Genomic DNA, 18,028 nt, shown 5'->3' on the forward strand with positions numbered 1-18,028 from the left:
CCAGCTAGCGTCAATATGGCAGCAGCACAGAGCCACGTCTCCACCGGAAGAGCAGCGCTGGATCAGCCCACCGTGGAAACCAATGACGTGGGCCCCAAAATGTTGGCCTTGTTGCATAAATACGTTACTCGCACTACTTCCACGGGCGTCTCTTCCTCTTCTTCAGATCCCTCAGATGGTGTCAACCACTAACAGTACGAGCTCCACATGTCTACCTTCCATCTGTATTTCGTCTGTGTTGAATAAGCCATGGCTGTAATCAGTGATGTGGCAGTTAATAAACTTTAATCTTCATGATGATAATAAGTCATCATTAGGCAATATGACAGACACTTAAATATTTTATGGTCTGTCACTGATGGGGTGCCCATTTTCTTTTACAGCAATGTATTAGTTTAAAGTGTTAGAAGTATTGTAATCTAACTTCACTCTCACAGCTTTTATGTGCCTCTAGGTCAGAGTGTTTTAATTCATTACTACACTAATAATCTTATCATGCTGGGTTACCTGGCCCTAATATGTGTCGACTGCAGGTGTCTGTCGCAGGTACACTGTAATTTAGAATATCATGTAGTTATGCACGTTTTGCAACACATCTTTGTAGAAGTCAATGCTCACATAATAGGATATTTAACATACAACGTACATCACTTGTACAACACAAAAGTGCCGAATGAATTAATGCAAATGTTAAAGTAAAATTATTCGTTTACTATTTTGGGTTTATTTTTTATGTCCAGTGTGCACTGCAGAGCTAATAATAAACACACACACACACAAATAGAATAAACACATTGTTTTAAATGTTGTTTTAAGTTCAATTTTAACCAAGCCTTGTTTGTATTAATGAAGGAGAACCAGCGTAGCAAAAGTTAAGTGAATTGAAAATGGTAGATTACATATGTTCCTAATAAAAAAAGTCTAAAACACAGTTAATACATTGTGTTATGGAGAACAAAGAGAATAACTTATACATAATGGTTGCGTTTGTCATGATATAGTAATTTCAGAGTGTTGTTCAAAATGTATCATTAGTTTCACTTCGTTTCTGGTCACTATTGAGTATTTTATTGGTCTATATATGGCATTTCTATATATAGAAAATCAACAAACTGTTCAGCTTACAGTCTGCCACAATACTACAGAATTCACAGTGTTGCAGTAATTGCTTTTGGTCACCAGATGTCATTATTTAAACTGTGTAGGAAGGGTATGGAGCCACACTGTCAGCTCTATTTATTCAGTGTGAATAGGTGGTTTTAACATGTTTTCCAAGGAATATATCCAAGAAAACTATGGGTATGAGGGCCAGCTGTACGCAATAAGGTATGCTTCCACCCCCTCCCCAAAGATTGTCTGAATCTTTCCTTTTGGCGATGTTTTCTCATGGAGGTTGTGGATAAAGCTAGGTGTGGCACTTGAACTCCACTTTTGATACACCGGTAGGGTTTATTATGGCCACATCATCAGGTCACATCTGAATAAAAACACACGAGTTTTAAAGTCGTCCCTCTGGTAGCCTACATGTATTCAGGTCTTCCGTAAAATTGTTGAACTTTCTCTTCACACGGAATGAGGATTTTGGGACTTTAAAACAACTAATACAGACAAATGACAAACCCGCAACACACGTTAGACCCGTATTATTTATTTCAACATACGACTACTTGCATACTCTCCGAAAAAGGAAACTGACAGACGGAACAAGGAAATGACCTCTAGCCGGTCCAATGATATCACAGGTTCCGGGTTCATTCATAGAGGGGATGCGCGAGAGGAGCACTCTGACTATTTTCAAGGATTTCTAATTTTTCAATGGTCTCTGTGTCGAGCAAAACGCGCTGTTGATTCGTGCAACAACGGCAGTGTGAACCGGATCACCGACATGTCAGAGGAAGCAAGCTCTCCGGTAGGTTTTAACCACGTTCACATGGCAGTTTGCCCCGTGCAAGAAGCACCTTCACGGCTCGCCGTGGATGGCGAGCGCCATTTCCGTGTGCGCCGTAATTTGGAGCGCGGTGATTGGTTAATCCTTTTTGTCTGTTTCAGTGCTCTGTTCTCTATTGGACGATTAAAAAGGGACGAACGGTCTGTCAAACGTTGACCGATAGCAGCTAGAAACCAAAAGCTATTGAACATGTTTAAGGGTTTGAAATTGCACCGCTTTGACCACATAGTTGGCCTGGCAAGTTATTAAACTACTATAATTTACTGTATGAACCGTTGGTCAGAAAACAGCGGAAAACGTTACCTCAAGAACCAGTCAAAACTCTGTGTCCCTGTTCATCTGCTAAACTTTTCAACCCAAAATGTTAGCCGATGACATCTCGAAACACATCATGACGGGTGACTGTTTAAGAGGTGAAGGTGTATTCGGCTATGAACCTGAGCAGAAATGTTTGGTATTTTAGCTATTTTTTTTAAAGCCTTTCAATTCCAGTTTTGCTCCCGCCCCCTAACGTTACGTGGGTTTTTGGTTGTGGTCTAACGTTAAAATCTGTATCTGTAAACACGCGAAACACAAATAACAAAACAAAACTATGAAGTTTTATTAGATTTAACTTGTTGTTTGCTCTACTTCATGCATGCCGAATGGAAGAGTGCCAACCCCTGTCACCGTTCCTCCGCAAGCTATTCCCTCATTCGTACAAACCACCTTTATTTAATCAAGCAATCTCATCGAGCTCAAGATCTCTTTTGCAGGAGTCCAGCAGATAGACAGAAAAAGAAACATGCCCAGGAATAACAAGAGGACATATCGCATCAGAGACGGTCACAGACACCACTGAATAGATCTGAAGATGAGACTTTATGTGACATCATTTGGTCTTATGGAGATGGTGTTGGAGAGCATGGTCCAAAATGTTCCATAGGTGTTCAGCTGACTGTAAAGGCTGTTTTTGTTTTATTCACTTTCATACTCGCCAAACCACTCAGTGAGCCCTGGTGCACGGAAGCATCTGCATTTGACATGTTTCTCCACTCTTTTATTCAGGTTTTATCCTTTCATTTGTCCCCCGTCTGTATGCACAAACGAAACAAGTAAATAGTGAAATAAATTGTTTTATATTTCATGTTGGCATTTGTCAACTTCCAAATCTTGCACTTTCAACCTTCGGCCAATCACAAGCCTCTCTCGCCAGAGATAACACATGTCCAGTGACACATTTAAAGACTGCAGTTTTTAATATGGAAGTGACACATGTCAAAGTTTGCCAGGCCCCAGGGGTTAAAAAGGTAGGTTAGTTCAGTTTGTACACAGTTAAATGTGTTATTTGACAGACAGTGTCCACCCATCAAAGAAACAACAGCAGTGGCAAATATGCTTTAAATGTTCATTTCACACCTCGCGTTCTGTCTCAGTCCGTGGCAGCTAGCCTGTTGGTGGCTGATCGTTTAGAAATGGAGAGTTTCAGAGGAGGGAAGTTTCTCGCCACAGAACGCTGAATGTATCAAAAACCCCTTTGACCACACCTCATACACAAGACCCTGCTCAGCTGCCCCTCCCTGCCTTTTATAACGGACTCAATGAATTGGCACACTTATCTTTTGGAACCAGAGATATCTTGGGGTGGAGGTCCTTAAGGAGGGAGGGAGGGAGGGTTGGGTGTCCGGTAAAAAAGACCTCTGTTCAGTATCTAGAAGCTATATGACCTCAGCACATCTCCTCACCAAGACACAGCAGGCAGTCCCAGCCACACAGCGCACACAATAGCCTCTACAGTGCAGACGCTCAGAGTCATGGAGGAAGGACCTTACAAGTACATCAGGGTGAGGCGAGCCGAGAAAATGATCCACAAACTAGTTACAGAGGCGACTGTTAAGGTGTTGGGGTGATTGAAGGACAAAGTGACAAAGTTGAAACTCTTTCGGCTGATTTCTCTTTTGTCCTGGCAGGATGGGAACGGCAAGGTTAGCCGGGTCATCCGGATTGGAACCCGCAAGAGCCAGGTACAGTACGGCATGAACTGAATCACGAGCTTCGTCTTGATTTATGCTATTATTAATGGTTTCATTTTTTTTTTTTTTTGGTCTGTGATTTAGGTTGTAGCTCTAATGTGAATATGAACATAAGCCTAACAGAGCCTTATTGTGTCAGTTAAATGACTTATCTGATGCCCCGTTCCTCCACGCTGGCTTATACAGCCGAGCAAGATGTCTGGCGCTCTTCTCGCAGCGATAACGCAGTTGCGGCTCAGCAACGTCCTTTTAAGATTAACTGTTTCCTCCGCCAGTCTGCCGTACTGATTTGATGGTCACTGGCTCTGTGGATGGGTGTTTATTTTATATTTTTGTTAAACAACTATCAATAAAATCCAGCTTAAGTGAAGCGCTGCTGTGTTCTTCCCTCCCAGTTGGCTCGCATCCAGACCGACAGTGTGGCGGCCAAGCTGAAAGAACTGTACCCTCACCTCCTCTTGGAAATAGGTGAGAATCATCCCGGCCTTCAATTTCTGTCAAAAGGATCCCGTAGCGGCTCTGCAGCTGTGTCGCAAAATCTTCTAGCGAGTGCAGATTAGGGTTGAATTGAATGATTTTTAGAATATTCTTTTAGCCTTGAGTAAGTGATTCATTAGCAGGATTAATGACTGTTATTCTGCCTGATTAGACCTTGTCTGAGGACGGTGTGGGTGTGTACACACTGTGCCTGATCTGTCTGACCCTGCTATTAGTTTTGTTGCACCTGTTAGGGTGGGGTGTTGCTATGAGTTGAGTTACTGTTACCAGATTTTTTTTTTTTTTTTAATTCTCAAATAATGATATCAGTTAAAAGATAAATAGCCAACAGGCCGATTTGGCAGAGAAAACCTTGTTAATGTCAAATGCAGCTTGTAGCCATCGCTTCCACCATCTTATCTGGCTTCACATAAGCAGTCGTTGGCCTCCACTTGACCTCCAACGTGGCTGCTAGAGGGTGTCCTCTATCACCCGCACATCCTCAGATGTAATGTGTAATGTGAAAGAACTGTAGACCTGCGTCTTTAATGGCTCACTGTTGGTGTTTTTGCTCGTTGCTGCTGGTGAATGGTATGATTGAATCTGTGCGCCTTCTCTCTTTCAGTTGGCATGTCAACGACGGGAGACAAAATCCTCGACACAGCTTTATCAAAGGTGACAAATCAAAGGCTACAACAGTAGTAGAAGTACAAGTGGACGATTTATAATTGGGTTTTTATTCAAACAGTCCAAACAAACATGCGGGTTGAGGACTTGGTACAATACATGCAAATGGTACATGCATTAAGAGGTACACTCTGCCACTTGTAAATGCCTTCTTTCCAATGTGACCAATAAACACTGTTTGTTTTCTTCTTTTGAATGCAGATTGGAGAGAAGAGTTTGTTCACCAAAGAGTTGGAGAACGCTCTGGAGAGGAATGAGTGAGTGTTACCGGTGTCACCTGTGGCTGACACCAACCGTTAGGGTTTCACTGAGAGGGGGTTTCATGTTTAAAGACTTTTGTGTTGTAGCCGTCCATCTTTTTGTGTCAATCACTCAACTTGAATATTGAATATTAAGCATTTTCATGGCCAGATGTCTGACTTTGAAGTGCGGTTATCGGCCCCCAGTTTTTCTGTCCACAACATAATCTCAAAGATCCATGAGAGCGTCCACTGTGTGCTTTACATGAAACCAATGCAGAGGGAAGCCCTTTGGTTTCTCCCACAGCCTCAGATGTAGCAGGTGGCTCCGTGCTGTAGCTGCCTTGAAGGTGGAGAACATGCACACCAGTGAATGGCTGTATTATGTACCATGAGACGTAATTGGAGCATGCGCATATGACTGTGCTCCTGTGTTGTCCCACAGGGTTGATCTGGTTGTTCACTCACTGAAGGACCTTCCCACCACTCTGCCTCCAGGATTCACCATCGGCTCTGTGCTGAAGTGAGTGCACTCGCACAAGTAGCGTTCAGTCATGTCACTGTCACATGTTCACTGTGTCATGTCGTGGATACGTTTTGCTGCTGTGAAGTGAGCGACATTTTACATTCCCATAGCTCAGAAAAGTCACAAGATACAGTCACCTCACTTACTAACATCTTCAACTACTCTGAAATGCAGGATGCTGTAACATCACAGGCTGAAACGCCTCCGTCCCTTCATTTTTCCCAAAGACAATATTACTGAATGATCAGTACAGAGGGTGAACACTAGTGTAAGAAAATATCTGGGTCTTTGATTTAAGAATTGTGAAAGTACAAGCTGGTGTACATGAAATAAACCCATCGTGCATTTCGGTAAGAAACATCCAGTCACAGAGCTGAGACTTCTGTTGCTTGTGCAGCTAACAGCCGGGGGGGGGGGGGGGTTTGACCACTAAGTGGCACTATGGAGTGACAGTTTGAGAAATTGTTCCGCATTTGGTTTATGTCTCCACTGGCGCTCAAGGCCATGTATGTAGGCTCACAAGCAGGAGCATACGGGGGACACTTCCTGTAGAGAGTTTCATGCTGCTCCACTGCAAAAGACAGGGACAAGAACACTAATAGTTAGCAAACATGGATATGGGGGGGGGGGTTGTGTGCCGGAAATCAGCTCTGCCTTTGTTGGAACAGTTCCAATTGGTCCTTAGTGGATATCAGATATTACTTATTGTCCATTCTGCAGATCGCTACAGTATTATCGGCTGTAAACACTCACCGTCCTGTTCTTCCTGCTGCTTTTAGGAGAGAAAACCCCCATGATGCAGTGGTTTTACACCCCAAACACGCGGGGAAAACTCTTGACACTCTGCCAGAAAAAAGGTACCGTCAAAAAGTGAATTCAGCTGGTTGTGTTTGTTTTTTTCGCTCATATCAAACGGTGTGTGCAGAACTCGACTTCATACTGTGTGTTTGTGCAGTGTGATCGGCACCAGTTCTCTGCGCCGTGCTGCCCAGCTGAAGAAGAGATTCCCCCACCTGGATTTCAAAGATATTGTATCCTTTTAGAAGGCAGTCTGGTTTGTTTTTACTGCACAGCAAACAATCTGTTCGTTTACAGGCTTAAGAAAGCCGCTTGCTCTCAGGGGACCATGCTAGCCAGCGGGCCAGACGGAACATTTGTCTCTGAAGTGTCTTCCTTAGCTGCCGTCTCTAGCGGGGGAACCTGAACACACGTCTGAAGAAGCTGGACGAGAAGGAGGACTTTGCTGCCATCATCCTGGCTGCTGCCGGCCTTAAGAGGATGGGCTGGGAGAGGCGGATCAGCCAGGTACAGGTTCATGATCGTGTGAAGTCCTCCCTGTGAAGCCTCTGCCTGGCATTTCCCATCTAACACTCAAACTGTCTGATTCTCTCCCCCTGGTAGATCCTGGGGCCTGAAGACTGCATGTATGCCGTTGGACAGGTAAGAAAAAAAAAAGGACTAACAATACCACGCTACATCCAGAAGGTCTTGGAGGGGGGGAATAATCCATATGTGTGTGTTGTCAGGGGGCTCTGGCTGTGGAGGTTCGAGCCAGAGATACAGACATCCTGGAGATGGTGTCTGTCCTTCATGACCCCGACACTGTGCTGCGCTGCATAGCTGAGAGAGCCTTCCTCAGACACCTGGTACACCACACACACACACACACACACACACACACACACACACACACACACACACACACACACTCTCATTGACTCATTTTCACATTGTAGGAATATGGAAATCCCTGTGTATTCAATTTAACTGTCATTTATAGGAGGGTGGGTGCAGTGTTCCAGTGGCGGTACACACCATGGTGAAGGATTCCCAGGTAAGAATGTGAGGCAGTGGCACACACACACACACACACTTTCCACACTTTCTGTTCTCGCACATACGCAGTTCACAGCAGTAATGGCGGCAGATTCATCACTCAAAATTCTTTCATTTTTGAAACAACGGGTCCTTGATTTCAGACGGAGGTGGACTAAAGCAGCAAACGCTGATATCGACAGCTGTGTGCAGCTATACCCAGCTAGCTGATTAAACGTAGGCTCCATCCATAAGTTGGTTGAAAACACCGTCTCCACCGGACGCTTTTCACATTCCCAGCTGACTCGTTTTCAAAACGTGGTCTTAAAATATGCACTTAATGGCTGCGTACATGGTTTCATGCTAAAAGATTGAGGCTGAAGCTAACTGGTCCCAGTTTAAAAAGCCCTCGCCAGGTGGTGATCCATGTAGAAGACATGCAAATAAACAACATGGTTCTCGTATTACAGTGTAGAGTTATTAGCCCTTTGTATCACGGTACAGTATGATAAGGAAAATGTTTCATTATTCCGGCCCTGAACGATGCTTTTTCTAACGTAACCTGTAACCCCACAAAATAACGTATTCGCTGATTTGCTCAGTAGCTTTGGACGTAAACCTACGTTAGTGTGACTACTGCAGTGAGCTGGTTACCCCGACGTGCATCGTTGGCGGCTTACGTTAGAGCAGACAAACACTGTTTCGTCCTCTCCTTGCATTTTTTTTTGCTTTTGTGTTTTTGGATTTGGGACGGAAGAAACAAACGCTGTAATGCTTCTACTACAGCCCCATGCACAAAATGTCAAAATTGTGATTGGACAAAATGGTCAATTATTGCGACATTGTGGTGTACACATCCAGCTTCTGTTACTTTACTGGAACTGTTGGGTGTTTTCCCAGCTCTACCTGACGGGGGCAGTGTACAGCCTGGATGGATCAGACAGTCTGAAGGAAACCATGCAGACTGGCATTGCTGCTGCTGCTGCTGCTGCTGCTGCTGACAAGGTAACAGCTGAGTGCACAGTGTGTTGGCCACTGGTCACACTCATGACTATTGCCTAGAGATAAAAAAAAAAAAAAATGCTGTGTGTTCGACTTCACAAAGAGGAAGAGACCGGGTGGAACATGAGTGTGAAGTTGTGTGTTTTTTGTGAGTGTGTTCAGCACATATCAAACACTACTGATCACGTGTGTGACAGAGCCCAGAAGAGGTGGACGAGCAGGTCCAGCGAGTGGGAGTCACAGCCAGCAAGATCTCGGGTGAAGCCCAGGACAGGGCTGAGCGGCTGGGGGTAGACCTGGCCAAGTTGCTGCTGAGCAAAGGAGCCAAGGAGATCCTGACGGTGGCCAGGCAGCTCAACGATGCCAGATAATCCTGCTCGGGCCGAGGAGGCGAGCGGGTCCTTGAGTGCAGGAGTCAGTCACAGCCTCGTGTCAAGTGAAAAGTTGAATCCCTTTTTTTTTATGGTACACATTTGCAGATACAGATACATTGTTGAGGATTTCAAGCACTACTTGGACCAAAATTGTGCTCAGTGTGGTACAACGCTGCTAAACTGAGTGTCATCATCAGCTTGTTCAGGGTTACTGCGATCTGTAGCACTCTTGGTTCCAGCCTGTTCTTTCACACAGTACCTCATGGAACCATCTAACAGCCTTACTGGGATTATCAGTGAGAAACACAAAATGGCCTTCTGTCCATCACTGTCCGATATCCTCATGGTTAAACCCTTCTTTGCTTTTTAAAGCGTATCAGTATAGTATGAGTACATTCAATGGAGTGCCACCAAAATTCAGTTTTCACAAATATTTTCCCACATCCAACGTCCGTTATTGTTCCTGAAAGAATTGGAGAGAAAAAAAAAAGAAGGAAAGAGTGAACCCCTCTCTTAGCTCTTAGCTGCGTTCTCATTTGCAAAAAGCTGACTTTTGATGGTACCAAAGATGAGTTTCTTAAGAACGTGGGCACACTTCCTGGTTCAGAGCAGGCAACACTGCAGTGAAACGGGGCTCGTTTAGGTGTGAAAGTTGAGAAATGTAAATATAAATGTAAGCGCACTCCTTCATTCATCAGCTCCAAGTTCTATGGCTAAGAGCCGACAGTGACTTTCTTTCTTGAACTTCTTCTTGTTTACAAGTACTTGATCAGACCTAATCCACTGGAGTAATCAGTTTTATAGTGTAGTGTTTTATCACGTTGCCCTCCTGAAAAACAGAAGTACCTTTTCTGCATAACCCACATTCTGTTCGTGCTGAATGTTAACATTTTCAGCTCAGGAGGTTTACTGATTTTAAGAGAGTGCTAGCTACCTCCTTTTACAGAGAGAGAATATGTTTAATATACATGATGATAAGCTGGAGGGAGTGTTTTGTTTTACCCCACTTTGTGCTGAACCCGTATGAAGTACACTTCCACTACATGACTGGAGATTACTTGTTTAACGCTGGAGCAATCTTTGCATCTGTTTTCAGTTTTCTGCCCTGACTATACACCTGGGCAGGTGTATAGTCAAACAATACCCTGTTAATGCTTGGCTGATATTGTGTCTCGGATGCGATCTCACTACAGCTACCGCGCGGTGTAAATGCTACAGTATGCAGTAGTATAATCGAGTTAAGTAAAGGGCACGGCAGCAAACCTACTCATTGGCTTTCATGAACTGGCTCTTTTACTGTCGCGTAAAAGATGGAAAGTATTTAACTGAAACGATCCCGGATTGTTTCTTTAAACCGCAACAGTGTTCTACAGCTCTATTGCCGCACTCGTTACACCGGCTCAAAACTTGGCCATCATGGACTCAATCATGCAGATGGTACTTGCAAACAAAACAGAAATTAGAGAACTTATCTCGTAACTGTGACGTCTGTATCTCATTATTATAACAGTTTTCTTGTGATTACGAGATAAAGATCTTGCCTTCATAATCTAGCGTTGTCGTAATTATGATTTATGTCAGACTCTGTGACTTACATGGACGTCCTGACTATGAGATGCTAAGTCACAATTAAAGGACACAGAAGGAATAATTACGAGAATATATACTTTGGTGAATGCAGTGCACACCTGTATAGTTCAGCCGCAGCAATTCAGAATTTTAGCAGGTTACAAGTTTTTTGTGTGTGTATGTAAAATTTACCAAAAAACAGAATGGAAAACGTTTGTATCTGCTGTAATGTTGTCGTGCACGATGCTGCGCTCCACATATCAAAACTGAAGTGTTTCCAAGAGCAATAGATTTTCAAACTTGTTGACCTTAATGACTAGATGCCTAATGAAATAAGCACCATTGTTTGTGTTTCTGTAGTTTCTATCAAAGTGCCATCTCAGTAAATGTATCATTTCTGCCTGAGTAAACTGCATATCTGCCTTACATAGAACAATGCCTGTTTTTTTCTTTGATGAAATACAGTAGATCTCCATTCTGCATCAGTATACCTGCTGTACAGTTGGTGTGATACCATATTTGTATTTCCTTTTATTTTATTGGTCCTTATTGTATATTACACTTAATTTAAACCTCCTGAGACAATGTGAGGTAGCATTAGCCATATTTGTTTTCCAGCTTTAATTTCTGTACGAATTAACGTAGAACGTCTCTCATACTTACAACATACAAGTGTCTTTGTTTTGCCAGTTAAGTGAACAATATGTCAAATTAAATCACTGATGTTAAGAAACAAATGTCAATAAAGCTATGTGTGTTACGCATGTCCTATGTGTTATTAATCATATATCAGCAAACAGTTTCAACTTTTTGCCATAAAGACTAAAATCTGAATATATAATCTGCACAAAATATCAGATAGCACTTGCATATTAATGACTAGAAGAGTCTACAGCCACTAAAGCAGCTGTGAGGCTGTACACAGGCACAGCAGTGCTTTAAGCTGAATGCTAATGTTAGCATGTGAACATGCTGCAGGTAATGTTAAACGTGTTCACCTTCTTAATTTTGTGTATTAGCATGCTAACATGCAAATTAGCAACAAACAGTAAAGCTGAGGCTGATGGGAATGTTGCTAGTTTTGCAGGTATTTGGTCATAAACCAAAGACCTCATGACCTCATGACCTCATCCTACTGGGGATCACCAAAGTCTTGAGAATCCATCATCTAGGCAGCGTGACTGTCTGTATGAAATTTCATGGCAGTCCATCCGTTAGTTGTCGAGACATATCACCTAAAATATCAACCTTCTGGTGGTGCAAGGTGAACAGGGGATCACCGGAGTTATTAGGACACAATGTCTTGGAGCCATGAATGTCTGTGCTAGATGTTGTGCCAATCCATCAAGTACCTGTTGAGATATTTTGCTGGAGAATAGAAAATTGTGACCTGCGGGTAGAACTATGGGAAAGGCCAGGGGCTCACTAATGTCAGCAGGATTCATCCTTGGGGGACCATGAATGTCTGTCAATCCAATATTTGTTGAGAGATGTCAGTCTGGACCAAATTAGTGGACCAACATTGCCATAGTTTAAAACTAAGTTGCTGTATTACTTGACCAAAAATGTAGACAAATATAATGCTCAACAGATTATTTTATTGTTTGACCAAACAAGCGCATAATGAAATGGTGCAAGACCCCAGTTGGCTAAGCAGATCTATTCAGATGGTACAAAGCCCTGTTTTCATCTACAACCTTGTGAGCAGTATCCTTGGTCTTAACTGCAGACACTTCCAGAAGCTTGTCCTCCTCAGATCCCCTCATCCAGTCAAACTGCAGTCTTCCATACTGAGTCTTCCCGCAGAGATTCAAAGTGCAGAAGCTGTGTTGGGAGGCCTTTGGGATCACATAGTGGAAATGACAGGGGGCCGGCTCTAGGGTGTCTTTCATCTGAATCTTTTGCACCACCCTCTGATGTGCTGCTGCCGGGCCAGGCTGCAGTGAGGGGGTGGTTGCCGCAAGTTGTCTAACATCAGAAGACTTGACCAGATGATCTGTAGCGGCCAACCTTGGTGCCCGTGGAGAACAGAAACCTTGGAGAGAAATAGTAAATTCAAGAGGGCTACCCAGGCCCCCAGTATTAGTCAGAACGCTGGAGTGCGTATCCTTATAAGCAACAGAGCACTTAGCTGTGGTGGAGAGTTTTCGAGGGTGTGACAAGTTCTTGTTGCCGCCTTTGAACTTCTTAAAGAGCTCTAAGACCTTTCTATCAAGGGGCACCTGTGCTTGGTCTCTGATGTTGCTGTATTTGGTGGAAGACAGGAGGAAGCTTTTATCTCTGATTGGCGAGCATTCGGGAGGCCCAAGGTCTGGTTGGGGTTGAGGATCCTCTGGGGTTGTAGAGGGAGGCTTCAGGGGATCAGGAGTCAACTTTTTGAGCTCTATAGATGGTATGTACGACATTATCCTGGGTTCTATGAGTACGGAAAGGAAACACAAAGATTGTGAACTCTCAAGAATGGTGGTTTAAATATAGTAAGAAGCAAAGGGCCTCAGACAAAAACATTTTCGTATTCTTATCCTAAACATCTCCTTTTTTCTGTGAGGTCTGCTTGTGCAAGTGTCCCAAGTCCGATTCAGCAAACTCCCTTAACTGTGCAAACTCATCAAGAATTGCTTGTTTCAAGTTTTGTGATAGGTATTTACCAGGTGTACCAGGTCACCTTCTTTCACGTTGGGCCTGCTGAGACCGAGAGTCTTCAAATCTCCATCTGTCCCAGAATGCATTTGTGTGTATTCAGTGTGTTTAGGACGAAAGAATACTTTTCATTACACAGTAGGTGATATTACTATGACGGCGCATTAGGGCCACGATGAGGGAAGCAAATCTGAGATTTCAACGATAAAGTCATAATATTTTGGAAAAAAAAAGGTTTTGATATTACGAGAATAAAGTCATAATTAAATATTACAATTTTTTTTTCACTCACAATTTGTTTTTTTTTTCTCGTAATACCATGACTTAAAGCTGCAGTAGGTCACTTGAACATTAACAAGGCAAAACCGCTCCCCGCTGCCTCGTATCACTCCGCTTCCCTCCTACAACCAAATCACACGCACATGCATTTTTCTGGGTATGAAGCGGAACGTCAAGGTTGCTAACTGTTGCAAACTAACATCAGTTCTACTCGGCTAGTTATGTCTGACTTGGCGCTAGCTCTAGCTAACCCTGATTGGTTGTCATAAAAATACAAAGGGACGGGTGCTCACAGACACACATTATTTTAAAGGAACTTCAATTAGATATTGTTAGTGATATGCAATGGTCGAGATCAGACCCAGAGCATTAGGATAGTTTCTGAATTTCATCTACTTTATTTTTTTTTTTTTATTTATTCATTTTTGCAATGATGACTCTGCAAGTTTAAGTTTGATTATATTGTTTAATTTGACCAGATTTCATATTTAAATTAAACATATTTAAACTTTATTATTCTTACGTCAACAGTTCATGACTCATACAGCTGGTCTGGACCACTTATGTGAATTTCGTCTGTACCTCAGAGAATAAGTTCTCTTAAATCACTTGGACTTGCCACTTCGTCTGTTCTTGCATGAGGCCCAATGTCTTCATGCACTGAGTGAATATATACAGTGTGTAGTCTTGATGACGGTAACCTTGCTTTGGGATGATGGTATCTGCAGACACCACAGGACCTTCCACCGGAGGCTCCGACCACTCTTTAGAAATGCAAGAAAATGCAAAATATGAATTTTCACTTATACAGGTCAAGATAACTATTTCAAATGCCATGTCAACGCCATTTGCTTGTACCTTTACGAATGAAAGTGGATGTTTTTTGTTTATTGGGCACAGGGAGATATTGGAGTGGAGGTGTGATGGTTTCATGAGGCTTCATGTCTTCCCTCAGCTCTCTCAGTCGTTTAGATCCATTTTCATGACAGGCGGTTGGTCTAAAAAAACTTTTTTAAAGTTAACAATGCACAGTTAATTAAGGGGATTTGTATAACTTGCATAAGAAGGTCTGAATAATTGCAAACCATTATTCAGTTTTAAGACTTACGTGAAGTTCACGGTCTCTCTTGAACTGCATGTTGAACCGACCTCTTGCCTCTGAGGCTCCACATTCATTTTTTCGTCATCAAATGTTTTCAGGTGGTTCTGCAGAGTAGTCTTAGTCTGGATGTCGTAGGACTGCTTCACGAAGACAGTTCCATCCATCTTGTCTTCTTCCTTTTCTTTCTTCTCATCCGCCCTTTCCTTTCCCTCCACCTTCATTGCTTCCTCCTTGTCTTTCTCATTTTTCTCATCTTCCTTTCCTTTCTTCTTCCTTCTCACACCATCCGTCTTTTCTCCCTCTTCCCCTTCCACTTCCTCTTCCTCCTCATCTTGAATGAACCAGAAAGTTCTTGTGCTCACATCCTCCTCCTCATCATCATTTGGCGTGCATCCATCCACCCGATGAAGACTATGAAAGTCATGCCAGCAGTCCGCCTCGTTAAGTTCCTTTCCCTTCCTCCTCCAGCTCCGGATCACGGAGTTGGGGATGTAGCCGTCTGGAGCTATGGGCCATTTCAGAGGCTCCGTGTTCACACCACCAGCTTGAGACATGATGTGATATTCGGCCCTTTTCATCAGCTGAAGCTCCAGCCTCTTGGACCAGCGGCACCCAACATTTAGCCGTAGCTTCTAAACAGGAAAGCGAGTTTGATGTTTTGTAGAATACACTTATTTGCTTTCTTGCTGATAGTTAGCTAGCTAGACGAGAAAACCACTATCATGCAAATATGAAGCTACAGCCAGCGGACTGTTAGCTTAGCTTAGCATAGCATAAAGACTGGATACAGGAGGAAACTGATAGCCTGGCTCAAAGAAAACCAGCACCTTTAAGTCTTACTTATCGACACGTTATATCTCTTTTGTTACATCTGTACAAAAACGGAAGTGTAAAAAAAGTTGTGGTTTTATGGGGGTTGTGTGGCGGACAATTTCTTGCACTGGCTGCTGGCTCCAGCTTCATATTTACCATACAGACACAAGAGTGGTATCAATCTTCTCTAACTATTTGAAGAGAAAGAAGAAGAAAGAAACTATAGCGTACATTAAATGACCAAAAAGCACTTCCTATCCCTTCAGTGGCATGGTATTATAATGGTTTCTAACTCACCAGGGTGACTTTCTTGTGTGCTTAATGGTCTGACCTTTTCTTAGCAAGGTTTTTCTTACCTGCTGTAAGACTTGTTTCTGGGGAGAGGCCTCCCTCAGTTCTGCACGGATCCATTTTAAATTTAAACATCTAAATTTGAATTTTAGCAACCAATTAACAAAATGGAACTCACACCAGGGTTACCATTCCAAAGACAGGAAGAAGGGTTTGTATGCCTGAGGTAGTACACAAATGATAATATATAATTAACAATTATGAAATAGTAGGAAGGAAATAAGTAAAATAAAACAATAATATTTCATTCATTCGTCATAAGTGTTGCAAATTAGCTTGTGTGTAGGCCTATAAGAAATTTTGCTAATGAAGAAACAAGATTGACGTACATTTTCTTGATTTTCTTTCTTTATTTGAATACCAATTTTAATAGATTCAATTGAAAAGTTATCAAGGTCATACAAGAGGTTTGACTGAGGCTAAAGTCAGAAAGAAAGTGAGTTATAGTTTCATGTGTGTTGTGACTGAAGCAACCTGTATTTTAAGTTTAAAACCGGAGGCAGGTGAAAGCTTATTTAACTGCACTATGAATTTGAGATTGTGGTTCCATGGGGCAATTTAATGGAACTATTCCAAGTGTACAAGTTACATATTGATTTTAAAAAGTTTTTACCAAAGTGCTATAAACATAAATTGGTGGCCTATAGAGCCAGAGGAAGATGGAAGATTTAAAAGAAATAAAGTGTAATACAACAGACATTTATTTTTTATGTATGCATTTACTGCTTCACAATGAAATGAAAAACAACAAATATTTTTATGTAGGCATGTTAAATCTTCCATAATAATACTCTTATATACTTATAATACATCTTATAATACTCTGATGTCTTCCCGTATTGGTTCAGCTCAAAAAGTTTCAACATCCTTAATTCCTACAACAGTGATGGGGCTGTCACATATTGTCCACTGCTTTTTTCTTTTATTCCATCTTCCCTTTTGGCCGACCTTCACCTGAGAAGGCGTTTCACATTACCTTCATTTACGGGCTTCAACTATCATAACATCGACGTCATAGAAGCTTAACGAAGACACGTTAACAAAACTAGATAGCTTCTGCAACAGGGTCAAATTTAAGAAAGCAGCTCGAGCTTCCTGTTACAGCGGTAGTCGCCCCGCTCTGCCTCATCACTTCCTCCAGCTCACATCACACTCTGGTTTTTGTCCCCGAAGGACTGAACGATCCACTTGGCTGGCCAAGGAAGTCTAGTCTTCTACAGGCCAGGGTCTGGCAGGTCTGGCAGATCTGACAGGACTAAGAGTCAGGACAATAGGAGCGGTTCCCCACTAGTGCGATACTATCTTCAGTCTCAGCCAGCGTCTGGCTTCCACCCTTCTGAGGAGCTGTAGGGTCACTAAACATCCTGAATCTTGTGCAACTAGGCGGAAAACAGGAGGGGCGATGGCACTCGATGGTGTGGTCGTTCGACAGGAACAGGCTCTTTACTGCTCCAGAATTACAGCTAAGAGGGCGCCTTCACTGAATTAAAGTACCTGGTGAACGTTATTGATGCGTGTTATTTCTAAAACCACTCTCTCTTTGAAAACTCTCACCCATTGATATTTATGTATTACAAATACTACAAAATGTCCATATATGGAGTTTGATGAGCATCTTTTTTGTGAGTGAGCGAGTGTTATTTTAAGTGTAGCAAGGACTGAAATGAAACAAAGAGCAAATGTAATGTATTAATTCAAGGATGAAGCTTTTGCTTGATCTGCAACTGCATCTGACATCTTCGAGCAGGGATACTCAACTTGCTTTGCCCAGGGGGGGCCAGTTGTGCAAGATGACATGAGGCCGGGGGTCAGTTAATAAAGAGCTTGCTTACTATTAAATGTACAGTGAATTTGTGGGTAAAAATCGTGTAGCTCGGCCTGCTGCGTCTCTAGAAGCAGTGCAGTAAAATGCAGTGGTATCAGACTGATGGAAGATTAAGGAAGGTAAGTTAATGCTCTGATAATATCGTGCTGCTGGTCCCGTTACATATTCATTTAGCACCATCATTACTCTTTTAATGTGCATGTAAGCCTTAAGAAGCAGCCGATTGCTGTTGCGTGGTGGAAACTTTGCATCTCACAAACGTCAAGAAACCGTTTTGGTGTTATCTAATCCTTCACTTACAACACACCAACACTTTCACTATGCTGCAGCGTTCACTCGGGATCCGCTCACAAAACAAAGCAAAAAGAA

The 18,028-nt window shown here is 42.6% G+C and overlaps 1 protein-coding gene across 5 annotated transcripts; it reads left to right on the forward strand.

The window, feature by feature from the left end:
- The first annotated feature begins 3,897 nt into the window (after positions 1-3,897).
- LOC139285234 (porphobilinogen deaminase-like) lies at positions 3,898-9,098 on the forward strand. Of its 5 annotated transcripts, none has more exons than XM_070905746.1 (13): positions 3,898-3,951; positions 4,356-4,428; positions 5,063-5,112; positions 5,326-5,381; positions 5,809-5,886; positions 6,669-6,746; positions 6,845-6,920; positions 7,081-7,194; positions 7,291-7,329; positions 7,416-7,535; positions 7,670-7,723; positions 8,605-8,691; positions 8,904-9,098. In XM_070905746.1, exons 3-13 carry the CDS (start codon positions 5,068-5,070, stop codon positions 9,075-9,077), a joined length of 921 nt encoding a protein of 306 aa, XP_070761847.1. In that variant the 5' UTR covers positions 3,898-3,951; positions 4,356-4,428; positions 5,063-5,067; the 3' UTR covers positions 9,078-9,098. The 5 variants fall into 5 exon arrangements, with proteins under 5 accessions (XP_070761847.1, XP_070761848.1, XP_070761851.1 ...); XM_070905747.1 differs by having other exon boundaries at positions 7,291-7,320; XM_070905750.1 differs by lacking the exon at positions 7,416-7,535.
- The last annotated feature ends 8,930 nt before the right edge of the window (positions 9,099-18,028 follow it).

This window comes from Enoplosus armatus, chromosome 5 (genome assembly GCF_043641665.1).
Source record: "Enoplosus armatus isolate fEnoArm2 chromosome 5, fEnoArm2.hap1, whole genome shotgun sequence".
Classification (NCBI taxonomy): domain Eukaryota; kingdom Metazoa; phylum Chordata; class Actinopteri; order Centrarchiformes; family Enoplosidae; genus Enoplosus; species Enoplosus armatus.